Raw genomic sequence first — 17,996 nt, forward strand, 5'->3', positions numbered from 1 at the left:
CACTGCTGTCATCTGTGATGTAAATCTATTTTACCGACATACTTTGGGCGCGAATTTTCAAAAGACTAAAATGTTTTATAAATGTTTTTTATTGTTAATTATAATTGAAGGTTGGTTGACATTTTGTTGGAGCTTATTTAGATAATAAAATAGATTTTTTTTTTTTTTTTACTAAAAGTGTAGTTTATTTTTGGATAATTTATTAATTACAATAATTTGTTTGTTAATTAACAAAATGAAAATATAGTAATACAAATATATAAAGCACATTTGGATGAAGAAAAAAAAATATATTAATTACTTTATTAATTGTAAAAAACTTTTCATTTTTTTTTTTTTTTTGGAGAAGGAAAAATAAGACACTAATTAAACATCTTTTTTTAAAGAATATTAATCTATATATTTTTCAATATAACATTTTTTTAATTTGATAATTTATCATTGATTATTATAAATATATTTATTGTTATATTCTTTTCTTTTATTTTATCAATAATAATTATTTACACAATTATTTCAACGATTTAATGTTTTTATTTCAAAAAATTAATCCTCATAATTTTATTTATTTAATTCAAAATACAATTTATTATAATTCAATCGTCGTATTTTATTTTTTTATTGTTTTATTTATTTTTTTTTATTTGGTCTTACAGCGCAGTGATGCTTCAGTCGTCTTTGGTAGAGGTGTGCGTATTTTTTTAAAAAACAATTTAATTAATTATTTATTAAATTTGTTTTTCTAATTTATTTTTTTTTTTTTCTATATCACCCCTCTATACTCCTCAATTGAAGACATAATTTTATCGCATTTAAATTCTGTTCCCTGAGTCGGCATTCAAACATACTTAAGCTCAGATATATTTTTCTTTTTTTTAAATAATAATACAAAATTTAATTTTCATTAAAATATTCAGTTGAAAATCGAGTCTTTAATTTAAAATTAAAATTACTTAATTAAAGTATGTGTTTTAATATGACATAACAATAATTTTGTCACAAAAAAAAATCAATGATTATTTGCTAAAAATAATAATTTAAAATTGAAATAATATAATATACCTGAGCTTAACTTGATAACTAAACAACAACAATAATAACCATTTCAAAATCAACATATGCCGTCAGTAAATAAATTAAATGACAACAATTTACATTTTCCAGGCCAAAATAATATATAATTTTTTTTTTACAATTTATTCTAAGAACAATGTGCCCATTTTTTGTTTAAATCATTGATTAACTATTTTTCAATTTTAACTATAAAAAAGAAAACAAAAAATACATTTTTTAAATAATCTAAAACAGCACCCATGTGTCAATCAAATTGCACATTTTCATTTCACACATTTTCTTAACAAATTATTTAACAAAATTAAATAAATTTCGCTAATATATTATTTTGTTTATCAAACAATTATTTAAATTATCAACATATATATAATATATATTTGAAAAATACAATAATAAATTAGAGAAACATAATTGGAAAACAATTTATTAATAACTACCACAAAATATAATTTTATTTGTGTGTTAATAAATTCATTAAATCATTATTTATTTTTAAATATTTTATCTAATTAATTTATTATTGTTTTAATATGAATTTCTCATACATAATCACGGTTAATTAAATTAATATTATTTACAATATTAATCATTGTAAAAATACAATTAATAGGAATGATACGGTCTTGATTATTGACCGTTACAATGAGACACTGAAGAAGACACTGAACTTCTTCTTCTTTTTCTTCATTAAAAATTTAATTATCTAATAAACTTTTTGTTTTAATTACTTCTTTTTTTCTTTACCATTTAAAAATCACTTGTTTCTTTTTTTTTTTTTTTTATATATAAATATAAATATCAATATATTAGATAATGAACTAAAAAAAAAGAAAATGAAATTTCATTTAAAAACAAAGTTAACATTTTAAAAATAAAAATTAATGATTTTATAATTAAAAAAAACATGATTTAAAAATTTTCTAGCTATATTTAAAGACTAATCAATGGCATCACCAGCATGTCTTTTGGGTCGTTTACCTGATTTTTGTTTACGATGTAAATTACAATATTTTTTATTATGTGAATCATATTCAATTGATGTGTCTGATGATTCACATGCAATTTTATCAAGTTTACGTTTTCTTGATCTTGTAACTGGTCCACTACTACTACTACTACTATTACTATTACTACCGACACCACCACCAGTACCTCCACTAACTCCACCAACACCACCACCATCATTATTATCATTAATATTATCAACATCAATATCTCTTTTTCTTTTTTTAGTTTTTGGTTCTCTTGTATTATTATAATTATCATTATCATTTTTATTATTATCACGATGATGATGATGATGATGGTGATGATAATGATGGTGATGATGATGACGATGATGATGATGACGCTGTGGTTGTTGTTGATGTTGTATTAAATGTGGTGAATTTGAATCAGATGATGATGATAATGAGCTTAAATATTCATTAACTCTTTCTTCACCAAAATCAAATGCATTTGGTTGGGCTGGTGATGATGTTGTTGTATTTATACTTGTTGTGGCACTTGGTGGACGTAATATTTTTAATGATGATGATGGATTTGATGATGATGTTGTTGATGTTGAGGAAGACACTGAACTCGAGGTAGAACGTTTATGAAGTTTTCTTCTTTGTGCTAATTTTGCACCATCAACATTTTTTAATTTAAATGATTCAATTGGTTTATCAGATAAAACAGATACTGATTGTTCATAACTTGTTGATTCAATAACTAATGGTGCAATACTATTTGTTGATGATGTTGATGTTGATTTTGATGTTGTTGGTGTTGGTAAAATTGATGATGATGATGATGATTGTTCATTTAACCATGGATGTTTAACAAGTGCTGCTGCTGTTAATCTTTCATATGGATTAATTTTTAATAAACTTTTAACAACATCTTTAGCATTATAACTAATATTTTTCCATTCATCATCATCATAATTAATTTCATTATTTTCAATTTTACTAATTAATTCAGATGTACCATTTCTAAATGATGGTTTACCACTTAATAATGAATATAAAATAACACCAAGACTCCATAAATCACAACTTTCACGATAACCTTCACGTTTTCTATCTAATACTTCTGGTGCAGCATATGGTATTGTAAAACATGGTGTATGTAATGATTCAGATGTACCTTTCATTTTAGCAAAACCAAAATCAACAACTTTTATTGGTGAATCATCAGAATTATATTCATAAACAATATTTTCTGGTTTTAAATCACGATGCACAACATCATGTGAATGTATATAATCAACAGCTGATGCTAATTGTATCATAATTTTTTTAGCTTCATGCTCATTAAAATGTTTTTTTCTACTTAATAATTCACCACCAGATAATAATTCCATAACAATATATGTAAATGCACGATCTTGATAAACATCAATTAATTTAACAATATTTTTATGTCCTTGAAATGTACGTAGTATATGTGATTCAAGACGACAATCAACTTTTTTTGATACAATTTTAACAGCATATTCTTTTTTAGTTTTACGATTACGACAACGACGACATACTGAAAAACTACCATCACCAAGTGTATCATCACGTGGATCAATTTCATATAATTGATAAAATAATGATTCTTCAAAACGTGCTGATAATACATCTGATATTGTTGGACGATTTTGTTCATGATTAATAATACGTTGTTGTTGTTGTTGTTGTTGCTGCTGTTGTTGCTGTTGTTGCTGTTGTTGTTGTGGTTGTTGTTGTTGTTGTTGTTGCTGTTGTGATTTTTCAAATATATCATCTGATACAACATTATTACTAAATAATATTGATGGTGATACATATGAATAACCACGAAATATTTTATCATAATTTGGTGGTACAACTGCTGGACTATCAGCAGCATTCATTTTAGTAAATTCATCTGAAAAATTACTAGTATCTAGCTCATGTGATATACGAGGCACAAATGGTGGTGGTATTTTACGTTTTTCTAATGCATCCCAACTAAATATTGTTGATGATTTTTTAAAAAATGCATGTTCTTTTAATTCACATGCATCACGTGGTCCACCACCAAGTCTTTGTCTTGGATCTTTTATTAATAATCTTGATATAAAATTTCGTACTGATGAATTAAGATGATTTGGTATTGGTGGTTCTGTTTTTAATATTCTTCTTGATATTTCTTGTTGTGTATTTTTTTCACCTTCAACAGTAAATGGTGATGCACCGGTCAATAGTTCATATGTCAAAACCCCAACACTCCACCAATCAACAGCCTATATTTAACAAAAGAAAAAAAAACAAAACAAATATTAATTAATAATTTTAAAGGAATGTTTTTCAATTGCGAGTATAATAATGAAATAATTAGTTATTTTTTTTTTTTTTTTTTTAATTAATAATAATTTAACTTACAATATCGTGACCAGTATCACCACCACGTACAACTTCCGGTGCCATATATTCAATAGTACCACAAAATGAATATGCACGTGCATTTGTATCTCTTTCATGTGGTAAAAATTCTTTGCTAAGACCAAAGTCCGTTAAAACAATATGTCCTTCATGATCCAGTAATATATTTTCAAGTTTTATATCACGATAAATAATACCAAGCTGTTATTATTTGATTTTAACATGAAAATAAAACAAATAAAAAGTCAAATTAAATTTACAAAAAAAAAAAACAAAAAATTGTGTCAATATATAAAAATGACTTTGAGGTAGGTCAAAATATAAATTTAAGATTTTTTAAATAATAATAAATTAATGTTTGTAAATTGTCTCGTACCTTGTGTAAATGTTCAAGTGCAAGAATTATTTCACCAATGTATATTCTTACTTCGTCCTCGGTAAAATGTTCACGTTGATAAAGATGTGTAAATAATTCACCTCCACTTACGTAATCTATATGCAAAAAAAAAAAAAAACATTTATAAATTTTTTGAAATTAAAATAAGGTATGATAAGAGACGATTGATTTATCATTTTGAAAAAAAAATTTTACCAAGTATTAAATGAAGTTTAGCATCAGTTTGAAATGCATAATGTAATGTTACTAAAAATGGACTATCTCTAACAGCTTCTAAAACTTGTCTTTCTGTTTTAGTATGTTCTGTTGTTTTTTTTTTCTGTACAATTGATGCTTTTTTCAATACTTTCATTGCATATAGACGACCATTATCAGCACCAGTACGTTTTCTAACTAAAAAAACTTTTCCATAAGCTGAAATTATAATAAAAAAATTTATTATTCATTTTATTAAATTAATTTGCTGCTTTTTTTTATTTTTATTAGTCAATACTTACCACCAGTTCCAAGGACTTTTAGAAGATCAAAGTGTGTCATATCGACCTTCTGACAACCACTGTCAGTCAAGTTAACTGAAACAAATAGAAAAAAAATTTTTTTATTAATTAATTGTTGTTATTATTAAATGTTAATGGTTTTAAAAATTAATAGCCGGCTTTTTTTTTGTGAATGAAATGATGATTTATTTATAAAATGTATTTTAAAAATTTTAAGATTAATAACATTTTCTTGAATATATTTTATTCAATATTGTTTTTTTATCAATTTTTTTTTTCTTCTTCTTTTCGTAATTCTATGTTATTAAATATATTTTACGATTTTTATTTGCATGTCTGACAGGTGTAATGTGTCGCCTTGAGAATTTACCTCACTTAAAACATCTGAAATAATATGTGATATTATTTTTTCGATATTTATCAAAGATATTTAAACAATCATCGAAACATTGGATAAAAAAAAAAAAGAAACCCATTTATTAAAAATTAAGTTTTATTATTTTTTAGATTTTTTTTTTTTCAATCGTTTATTTATAGTCGCAATAAAAATATTACGATAATATTTTATTATTTTAAATCATTAATAAAATATTAATTTTTTTTAATAAAAATTTTCGGTAAATAATTTTCTTATCTTTTTCTTGAAAAAATTAACAAAAAAAACCATTTTATTTATCATTTTTTTTTTATTAATTAACAAAAAAAACCAACTCACCAAAAAAAAAAAAAGAGAATATTTTTTTTTTGTTGTTGATATTAAAAATACTTAGTTAAATAAATAAAATATTTAATTGAATTTTAAATTGATCAATTGATATCCATAACGACAATAAATGTTTTTGTCAATAAAAAAAAACAATAACAAAAAATATTTATATTGATTTGAAGGAGTGTTCCGCGTGTTTGATATAAACCTGATGAAATTTCACTACCTTCATGAGCAATTCTATCTCGATAGAATTTATGTCAAGGTGGTAAAAATGAACGGCATGATGACCATAATATAAAATCAAACTTGATGATTATTTTGTCCGAGTTACTAAATTTTTAAAAAATATACAAATTCATTTTATTTTGATGGCATTTATTATTTAATTCTTGCAATTTGTAATTATTACTATACGACGCTGTTATGAATGATTTTTTATTGCGGTATGATATATACCACAGTCCACAAAATACATATAAATTATAAAATAAAATCTTGGTTGTGTTGATAATAATGTTATGAACAGGTGTGTGTACCTAGTACTTTGTACACTCTGCAGTAAAATCGACCCAGTTTTAAAAAACTTGACTATGCACATTTCTGGCTTCCGTTCTGTTTAAAAATTAATTATTTATTTGAATTCAATAAATTTATTATTATCAATAAATTAATATTATGATACTGTTATCATTGAAAAATACAATGTTAATGAAAAAATAAAACAAACTTTTGACAATAATAAATAATTGAATTTTAAAAAAAAATCATTATAAAAAATTCCACTTGTTTATTTTATTAATCAGTCAATCAAAATATATTTTTAAACATTTTTAATGACAATGAAAATATAAAAATAAAATACTCTGTGTATTATTTTTTAAATATACTTTTATAATATCTTGTTGGTTTTTTTTTTAATTTTAGCAGGGGGTATTCTATTATTATGTCAATCGAATTTTAACGAGAAACAACCAGCTGTGCATTCATTCAAAAATGTCAGTGCAACAGTGCGTAAAAGTAACAATTAAAAATAAAAAATAAATAAAATTTTTATTTTTTATATATATTTCAAACATTTTCTTTTTATATAAATTTTATTTTCATGCACGATTGAAGAAGGTATGAGCCAATTTCGAAATGTTTTTTTTAATTTCGAAAAACATGGTGTTTGATTACGAGGCCAAGACAAGCATGACAATGAGTTTATTACAGAAGATGTCAGTATAAGCTGTTAAGTTAATTTTATTTTCTGCTTTTAAGCTCTTTAAATATATATTTTTTTTAAGCTTTTAAAAAATTTTTTTCATGATGGCTATATAAAATAATAAACTCCCTTCAACTTAACATTTTTACAACATTTTTTAAAGTTTATTTTTAATATTTCTGGATTTTTATTTTTATACTGTTCATTAATGTACATGGAGCTTTTTTGAAAATTTATTTTTATTTATAAATATATTTTCCTTTTTTTTTTTTATTATAATATCCCCTCTTAGTATCTCCCACTGCATCTGACCCCCAAAGAAGTTCCGCTTTTGTACGACCCAGATAACCGGCATTCTCGTTGCTATTTCGTAACGGGACCGACTTTCTTCTTTCGGTTACCTGACTCTGAATTGAACCAATGAAAATTTTTATATTTATTATTTATCACCCTATTAATTTTAAATATTAATAATATATTAATTTTATTTTTCAACAATTTTTTATTGAAAATATAATCATCCAGTTATTTAAACTTTTTATCTTTTTATTTTTTGAAATTTCAATAAACAAAAAAAGAAAGGGAAAGCTCAAATTAATAACTAAAAAACAACACTATATTTTTTCATATAAAAAAATTAATTTTCTCAATAAAATATTCAATTTTGGAGTTGAAAATAATTTTTTTCTTTTTTATATTGATAAATATCAACCGTTATATCCGGTGAAAAAAAAAAAATTACTTTTTTTCGAAATTTTGATTAAATGAGTAAAATAAAAATTAACAAGATTTTTAATGGATTAGATTTTTTGTTGTTGTAAAATAATAATAAATAATTAGGAAAGTAAAAAAAAAAAAAAAAAAAATTTATATAAAAGAGTCTTCGAAGTAAGTTTATACTTGAAGGACCGTTTTGTTACAAACTTGTACCGTAATAAGTAACGTTTTTATTATTTGTCTGTATGTATTGCTGTGTATAAAACAAACTGGGGAATGAATTTTATCACACAGTTAAATATATATATAAAATTGCATACAAGTTTAACAAGTGCCTCACTGATTTTAGATTTCTCCTTGGAATCTTGGTGATTGCAAAACTCGCGCAAGTCGAGCCCCCCTATAAATTTATAAATATTTTATACTTATTGTTATCAAAAACACTTAATTTTTTTTTTTAACAATTTAATTTCTTTTGTTTCTATTATCACAATATACTTTTAGTTAATAATTTTATTATCTGAATTTAATATCAAATATAAACATCATTATTATTTTCATTTCTTAAATAAACTTTGTACTTGAAATTTATATTAAAATTAAATAATAATCTATTATCTAGAATATAAACTTGACAGGTTTTTTTTTTTTATAATAGACCGTATGATGTATTATTTTTAAATATTTATTTGTTTATAAACAAAGAATGATTTTATTTATTTAATGATATTGTGGTTTGGATTTTTTTTTCTTTTAGATAATCAATTTAATGTATATTGACAACAAAAAAAAAAATTGATTTGTGGCAAAACGTGGATGTTGGGAGAAAAAAAGTTGACATCCGGCGTCGAAGTTCAAGGTACTCTTCTTTGGTTTATATATATTAACAGCTGCAATATCGTGAATGTCATTGGACAGTGAAAAAAAAAAAATGCAAGATAAAAGTGTTAATGATATCGGTTTGTTATTGCACGACCTTTTGTCACAAGATTATTCCAAAAAATATATAAATTTAATTTTAAAAAAATCTAGTTAATTTGCTTTACATTTATTTATAATAAAAAAAATTAAATCAACATGATTTTTATTCATCAAAAAATATGTATATAAATAAAAGTGCCTTTCTTAATTTTTTAAATTCATTTACAGTCTTGTTGTTGCTCACTTTCCCCATGCAAGGTAAAAGAAAGTACAAAAAATGGAAAAAAAAAAAATCATTTAAAAGTATCATTATTAAATAAATTTTTAATAATTAATAAATAATTATATTAATAAATTGTTAATTATATTTTTCTTTGTTAAATATATATTTTTGTATAGGGTTATTGTATTTAATAATTATTTATTTATTTATTATTCAGGACTTTCACCTGCAATTTATCACATTTTTAAATATTTAATTTATTTATTTTTTTACCGAGTGATAATCTGTCATTGGTTGCGAGTTTGGTCTTGCCTTATCACTTAAATTTTTCCTTGGAACTCAACGTACACTAACAAGCATAATAAAAAATAAAACTTTGATAATATATCCTGCAGTTAAAATAATTAATAATGCACATATACATTATTTTATGTGTGCACAAGTTTTTTTTTTTATTTTTTAAAACCAAGTTGAGACAAAAACATTGAACCACATGTATATTTATTTGTTCATTTGTTGATAGCATATATATTTTTTATTATCATTTTTTTTTTTAAATTAAAAAATACACTTGTTTAAAATATATATAAACATTTGGTATTTATTTATAACTATTTTCATTTGGGTTGCTAAGAGCAACTTGTTGACACGTTTAACAAGGTCATATAAAATTAATTAAAAATCGACTAAATTTAATCACTAAAAAAATCAAAATATTAAATAAAAAATTTTTTTATTATCAATTATATTTACGTTTTATTAATGACATTTAAATTTAATTATTAGATTGTTTTTAAATTTAATTATTAATGAAAAAAAAAAACGAAATTTAACATTTTATTTTTCGATTTTTTGCAAGTAAAAATTATCATAGAAATTAATAATTAACCCCTACATGTAATTGGCATTCAATTAAAATATTGTATTTTATATGGAAAAAAAATATATACAGATTTCGAATAGCAGGTTTTAATACCGTTAACCCTCCCGACAACATTTTTTTTTTTTTTTAACAGTTTGAAATACCTCAACGAAATATAGACATGTTATTTTTTTCGAGGTACCGTTTCATGCTTGTTCCTTTCATTTTGATTTTTTTTTTTTAAATTCAATATATATCCTGTTGAATTAAATTTAATATATTTTTTTTTCTTTTTCATTTGTCCTTGTCATTTCGCTTTCAATTTATCAAGGAAAATCGATACTTTGTATTTTTTATTTTTTAACATTGAATAAAGAAATTCGAGTCATGTTATTGTCGACAAGGAAACGGAAGTTGTTGATAAAAATTTGATATTTAAACTTCAATTTTGTATTATTAATTAATTCAATTTTAACAATAAATAAATTATTTTTTTCAAACAAACTAGTAGCTGTATTTTATGATTTTTTTTGTGATAATAAATTCATCAAGTAAGAAGTTATTTTTATGATTAACTTTGTCGGTTTTTTTTTTATTGGCAAAGCTTCAAATTTTACTTTCAATTATATATTGTTGAAGCGAAAAATTTTAAATACATAGAAACATATTGTCACAATATAAACTGCCGAATGAAAAAGCTAAAAAGGCGGAGTAAATGATTTCAATATAAACAATGCTGGTACTAGTGTTGAAAATTTTTTGTCATGCTGTGTTTTATTCTTTTGTGTGCTGGTCGTTGTTGTAAACCTTGACGTACATCAAAGCTTGACTTTAAACTGATCATCTGTTAATTTATGATATTTTTCAGAAGAAAATTTAACAATACATTGTTATTTTCTAAAATGCCTGCGTATATTTTCACCCAGCATGATACATCCAACATCCAGAAGATGAAAAAATAACAAAACGAAAAAAATAAAATAATCTAGAAACTTCTTTCTCTCCACTCAGCTGAGCTTCAAACAAATAAGATAATTTTTTTTTTTTTAAACAGTATATAAATAAGGAAAAAAAAATTACTAAATACAACCAATTTATACTAAAAAAAAACCATTTAAATTGAGATTAAAATATTGCTTGGAATGATTGCGTTACAAGTTGTGATGGAATTATTCCAACAATACAAACATGACGCATGTTTTAAAAAAACCATTTTTAAATTATAAATTATCATTAATTTAATTTTTATTATTGGTATATATATATTGTTATTTAAAATAATATATTTTACATGTTACTTAATCGCATGAGTAGTAATAAAAAATATTTCGTTTGGAGAATCAAAAAATAAAACCAAGTGCGATTGCGTGAGTTTGAAGTTGGGGTAATAGTCAATGATGAAGGTGGAATAAGGTCAAAAAAAAAAAAAATTCCCCGAGGAAACAAGACGAAGAGGTCAACAAGAGAGTCAGTGGGTCAAAAAGTTGTCCTCCACGTGCTCTATCATTTTCCCAGCAGACTATAAAATCGATTTTTATATTTTCTCATGAAGTAACTTTCCTTGTCTGACTATTCGTGCTCCATTTTATCAGTGCACCACCACCACCCCTTGTTGAAATAAAAATAAATAAAACATAAACTAGATAACTTGATCTAATTTGAAAAAAAAAATCTAAATAAATAAATAAATTATTCTTGTAAAAAACAAGTGTTTAAAATTTCGAAAAAAAAATTTATTTTATAATTTTTTAAAATTATTATAAGATCGCGTGATGAAAGTCAAGACAAAATGCAACATATGGTACCACGTGGCTTGAAATTATATGTATAAAAAAAAAGAACCCTTCTGAGTTTCTTTAAGGAGAGAGAGAAAAAAAAAAACCCAACTGGGAAAAAAATTCCACACTGGTTTTAAAAATGAGCATGTCAAATTTCAAGCTTTTACAGGTGAATTTTGAAATCATCCCGGTGAGAAGAAGAAAAAGATTTAAAGTATTATATTTATTATATTTAGACCATATGTTTTGGGACTGTATTTATATACCTGTTAAAAATTTATCCCTTAAAGTAAATTGATTTCTATTCAACAAAAATAATAGCTTTTTTTAATTTTCCATGATTTTTTTTTTACAGAAAAAAAAAAAAATTAATTTTCAATAAATAATATTGAGGAAATATTTCTACAATATTTTCTCAATATTTTTGTATAATTTCTACACATTATTTGTGCTAAATAAATAAAACTCCAAATTGAAAAAAAAAAAAAAATTTTTTTTTCCATATAGAAAAAATATTTCTAATGATTTTCGAAATTATTATTGACTGCGATAAGATGACTAATATTGGGGGTGTTATCCTTTCTTTTATTTGAATATTTTTCAAAGGTGTGTTAGTCATCATGGGACCTAAAGAAATATTGAACTCAATGACGCACGTTTCGAGTGAAAAAGAAATTGACAAAAATTTAAAACGCAATATATATCTGGAAATTGTTAGCTCAATTATTTATCGTCACACTAATAAACAAATAATTGATAAAATATATAAATGACCTAAAATTCTATATGCAATTATTATAATTTATTAGATAATTTATTTTCTAATTGATTTTAATTATACTAATCAGCTGTTTGTTATAATTATAAATATCTACCTCCATCATCATTTTTTTCTGATACTGGTTTTGGTGATGCGGGTGAATCAGTAACATCAAGTTGACGAATGGCCTTTGACAATCCATATGTTCCAGATTCACATTTTCTATCATCACTATTTATATTTTCTTCATATACTATTTCAACATCACTACCATCCTCAAAATATCCACTCTCATGTTCAGGATTCTTCATTTTATCAATTTTTTTATTTTCAATTATATAATATCAAAAAAAAATCCACTTTTATAAATTTAATTAAAAAAAAGTTTATGTCAAATTGACATAATTTTAATACACTGACACTTTGACACATAAAAATTTACAATTAATTAAATTTTGTTATTTAAAAATTATAAATTTATCGAAAAATTTAAATAAAAAATATCTATTCTCATTGTTCACATTTAAAAAACACATTAATAATAATAAAAACTTTCTTATTTTTTCAAAATACTATTACGTATTTTTCATAAATATTTTTTTTTTTTTTAGGTGAAAGAGAATGCGGTAATTGTGTTGAAGCAAATACAATAAATAACAAGGTGTTTATCGTTACTGTATCAGCCAATTGCGCATGATCAAATTAAAAAAATTAATAATAATAAAATTTCCTTAATATAAATAAAATGTTTGTGTGTGTGTCCCCACGTGCCTGACAACGGGGAACGTGATCAAAAGTGTCGACACTGGTCGACACGTGGACGAGACTTTGCCTTGAGCCAAGAACAAATTCACTTCTACACTGACTTGATGTTGCCTGATTGACGTTACGAAATTTTTTTTTTTTTTTAAATAATATTTTTTACTATTTCCACTTCCTCATTGTTCTTCTATTTTATTTTTTTTTTTAATTGAATAGTTACTTGCTTCTTTTTTTTTTGGCTGTTTATTTGTTCTTCAAGTTTTTTTTTTTTTTTGATAATTTGTTTTTAATAATTTTATTGTTGTTTATTTATCGGAGTAATCTGGTGGGTATGTGTCCTGATGCAGTGGAGCGAATTACACTGACGTATCCTACTGACACACTTAATCGGGGACAAGGCCTCTATTCCCCACCAGAATAAAACTTCTCAAAGTTATAAGAGAGAACGCACACGAAAGTCGTTTGTCTGTGTTTTACCAATTTTTTTTTTTTTTTACGTTTCGTAATAAAACATGAAAGTAAATAAATATATATGTACAATTATTGTTGAAATAAATATGTCAAAATATATATTTTTATTATATAATTGTTTTTTATTTTTTAATTTTATATATTTGTTTTTTTATTTTGATTGTTCAATGTCTATTTTTATGTGACTATTTTTTTTATCAGTAAATTTTTTAATTTATTATTTTTAAATTAACTCTGATAAAAGGCACTTTTAGAATATTTTGTTTATTTTTAAAAAACGATAACTTCAATGACCCCGATGAGTTTTTTTTTTTTTAAACAAAATTTATTTTTATTTTTTTCTTATCAAAGAATTTTAGTCTACAAACAATTTTTTTTTTCGCTGATTGTTGTTAAAATTTTAGCTTTTTTTTATTTATATATACACTTTTTAATTATTTTTTTATAGAAAAATAATTAATTCAGCACTTTCCAGATGTTACTTTCACTCACTCAATATTGTCAATTTTTTTATTATTAATATTTCACTTTTACAAACTAACCAAAAATTTATTTTGATATTTTTCTTTTTTTTTTTTTATGAGTAATTTTTTATATATAATTTATTTATCAATGTAGAAAAATTGAATAGAATAAATTTTTGATAAGGTTAAAAAATATAGCTTGAAATTAATTATAATTAAAAACGGGTTTATTATTTATTTTGATGAGAAATGAACGGAGCACGAAGCGGCACGAAGGCTCACCGCCAACCGACTGATAATTTACACCCCTCACTTCTTGTCGTTGTAGCAATGCTGCTACCACCACCACTACTACTGTATAAAAAAACGACAACGATACCAACCATGGTCGGGGAATAACAGCTGATTTTAAAAACATTCATCGGCAAGAGGGGCGACGACGAGAAGAGAGGAGAAAGAGTAACATCCAGGAATGAAATTTTTTATAAAAACCCTGCACTTGCACCTCAATTATTTAATTGAATAATAATTAATTAATTATTTATAAAAATTTATTTAAATAAATAAAATGGTAAAAAAAAAATTCTGCTATAAATAATAAAAAATAAAATAATTATTTGGCTTTGTTTAATTAATAATTAATTGAAAAAAAATACATTTTTTTTTTTGATAATTTATTGCTAATTAAATTATTTATTTATGTTTATTTATAATTTTCTAAAATTAATTTTCATTGAAATTTAAGAAATTTTTTATTTTTTGACATACTTTTTTTTTATTAAAATGTTATTTTTATATTTTTTAAAAAATTTCAAGTCATCAAATAATTTATTTTTGTTTGAAAAATATTTTTTTTTTTTTTTGAATTGGAACAAATGATTTGGCAAATTATTTTCTGAGAATATTTTTATTTGATACCAAGGTGAGGTAAAAATGACTCATAAAAATATATATTGAGTCAAAAAATGCTTAATGTTATTAAAATAAAATATAATTTTTTTTAAAAAAAGAAAATATTTTTAAAAAATAAAAATTTCGTTGATGAGTAAGCAGCATGGAATCTTTTCCCTTATAATTTATTATAAAGTGATTAAATTAATTTCTTTTTCTTGTTATTTAATAACGAAATAATAAAAAAAAATATTCGTTTAATTAAATATATTAATTTGGCAAATCATTTGTTCATTCAATAAAAAAAAAATATTTTCCAAACAAAAATAAATTATTATAAATTTATTGTAATTGAAGATGGATACTGCCTATGAAAGTTTGATCGATGTATCAGACAATTGTCTTGTTATCGAATGATATATATATATAAATTCAATATATATTTATTTCAATCACGACAATAAAACAATAAACATTTGCACAACAAAAGAAGACAGGAACACAAAAGAATCTTTGCATTTATGTTTTTCTATATATATTTTAATTGTTTCAATTAAATTTTCAAAATATTATCTCTTTTTTTTATACAATAATAATAATGATTGTCAAAATTTATTACGTTGTTTTATTCACTGCGGATTTCAGGGACAATAGTTTGAATAAATCATGATGAAGAAAATTCTCCGAATTTTCTTTGCTGTTTTCCGTAAATTATCGAAAAATTATTAACGGAGAAAAACTCGTAAAATTTATTTAAATATATATAAATTCAAAAGAAATTTATTTAATGCAAAAAAAAAAAAATTGAAAAAACAAAAAATCACTGGAAATTTTCCGATGAAATTATTTGTTTTTGATTTTTATCAAAAAAATCTAGAAAATATGCAAAAACCCGTACGTCATCATTCCCGCAACTCAAGAATTTTAATGATAACAAATATAATTATTTATTTAAAATTAATAATAAATAATTTTAATTTAAATACAAATGAACAACATGTTTGTTTTTTTTATATATTTTATATATTTTATTGTTCAATACTTGTAAACAAGAATTAAAAAGAAAAAAACAATAAACTTGATTATCATATAAAAAATAAAAATACCAATTTATCTTAAAAATTATTTAATAAACAATACTAGCTGATATTTATGAAAAAAATAATAAAAAATATTAAATAATATTTTTATTTTGAATAAAATAATATTATAGATAAAATTATATAAATAAATAAAAAGAAAAAAAAAATCAACAAACACAAAACTCGATAAATGAAAATATTCAAATTTTTTTTTACATAACATTATTATAAATTTATTTGCATGAAGCTCAAGGTTAAATTGATGATACAATATTGAAAAAAAAAAAAAATCAATAACAAAATGATAATAAATATAATAAAATATTTAAAAAAAAAAAAAACTTAATTATTTAATACAAAGACATTGTTAAAAAAAAAAAATTAGTATTTTAATTTTTTTTTGTAAAAAAGTATATGTGTCTATAGACAATAATAATATTTAAAAATAAATGATGATATAATCATTAAATTAAAATTTCAAATATATAAAATATAAGAAAAAAAAAAAAATTAATTTTTATACTGGAAAGTTCAGCTTTAAAAATACCGATCAATTGAGTCAAGTCTGTGTGTTTTTATGGCTGTGTGTCTAGGCACACCTAACCTACATAAAAATAATATAAACTCCAAAATAATTACAATTAATTAATAATTAAAAATTAAAAAAATAATTAATTATATTTTCTTGATGATTATTAATTTATTTAGTTGTTTTTAAGTTGTTTTATATTAATTTGAATGAAAAATAGACACAAAAAAAACATACCAAATGTCAAAACATGCGTGACAATTGTGTCATTGTTGCTGCTGGTGCTCACATTGTTGTCAACAAAATTAGCATTGTTAATTGGCGAAGGTAGACGAGGTGGTTGCATTGACTTCTCCATTATTCTTCAGGATGAAAACAAAATTAAATTAAAAAATTTATTTATCATAAAAAAAAAATAAAACTATTTCACACAAAAAATAAAATCTTGACACTTTATTTTATATATAATATGAAATTATTAATATACAAATATGAATGTGTGAGTTTTTTAAAAAATCATTCACTTGAACACCTTTCCCTTCACGTAAAAATTTTTAAATCTCAATTTTTTTTTACTATTTTTTAACACTGAATTAAATTAATTAAAAAATTATTAAAAATTTCAACAATTACCGGTATTTTTCTTCTTAAAAATAGAAAATAAATAATTTAAAAAAAAAAAAAAATTAATATTGTTAATAATAATTTATATTAATTAAGAAAAAATATTAAAATTATTTTTTTTTTAAATTTTATATTGCTTGTTTGAAAATTAAATAAATTTCACTTTTTTAAAAATTATTTTCTCAATTTACGGTGGTTTTTTTGACATTATTAAATTTTAATTAAAAAAATTTATTATTTATTAATTGATGAATTGTTGATAATTATCATTTGTGAGTTATTTTTATTTCAATTAATATTTCATAATCAATTGTCACGTGACATGGATAATATTTTAATAAATATATTGAATTTTTATAAAAATTTTTTATATTTATAACATTACGACGCAATTTACAAATGATTTAGTTGACATAAAATATATAAAAATGTGACAAGTTAAAATTTTTGTTTAGTCATGTATCAAGGCCGGAAATTTGTGGATCAAACTATTTAAAAAAAAAAAAAAAAAACTCACCAACATCACTGGTTTTTTGATACTACATACCGAGAGGAAAATCACAGTGTAATCTTAGTTTTTATTTTATTTTTATTATAATAAAAGCTGGTGGCGCCACTAGCTTAACTAAAAAAAAAAAATTCAATAATTATTATTAA

The 17,996-nt window shown here is 22.4% G+C and overlaps 1 protein-coding gene across 3 annotated transcripts; it reads right to left on the reverse strand.

Moving 5' to 3' along the window:
• Window positions 1-552: 552 nt before the first annotated feature.
• Window positions 553-17,933, reverse strand: LOC122858298 (ribosomal protein S6 kinase alpha-5-like). Of its 3 annotated transcripts, XM_044161097.1 has the most exons (7): window positions 17,857-17,933; window positions 16,953-17,077; window positions 5,343-5,417; window positions 5,041-5,259; window positions 4,825-4,940; window positions 4,449-4,649; window positions 553-4,309 (listed from the first exon to the last, which is right to left on the reverse strand). In XM_044161097.1, the coding sequence occupies exons 2-7, from the start codon at window positions 17,071-17,073 to the stop codon at window positions 2,012-2,014; spliced, it is 3,030 nt and encodes a 1,009-aa protein (XP_044017032.1). In that variant the 5' UTR covers window positions 17,074-17,077; window positions 17,857-17,933; the 3' UTR covers window positions 553-2,011. The 3 variants fall into 3 exon arrangements, with proteins under 3 accessions (XP_044017032.1, XP_044017033.1, XP_044017031.1); XM_044161098.1 differs by lacking the exon at window positions 17,857-17,933 and having other exon boundaries at window positions 16,953-17,095; XM_044161096.1 differs by lacking the exons at window positions 16,953-17,077; window positions 17,857-17,933 and adding an exon at window positions 12,632-14,491.
• Window positions 17,934-17,996: the final 63 nt, after the last annotated feature.

The sequence above is a fragment of the Aphidius gifuensis genome, linkage group LG5 (genome assembly GCF_014905175.1).
Source record: "Aphidius gifuensis isolate YNYX2018 linkage group LG5, ASM1490517v1, whole genome shotgun sequence".
NCBI lineage: Eukaryota > Metazoa > Arthropoda > Insecta > Hymenoptera > Braconidae > Aphidius > Aphidius gifuensis.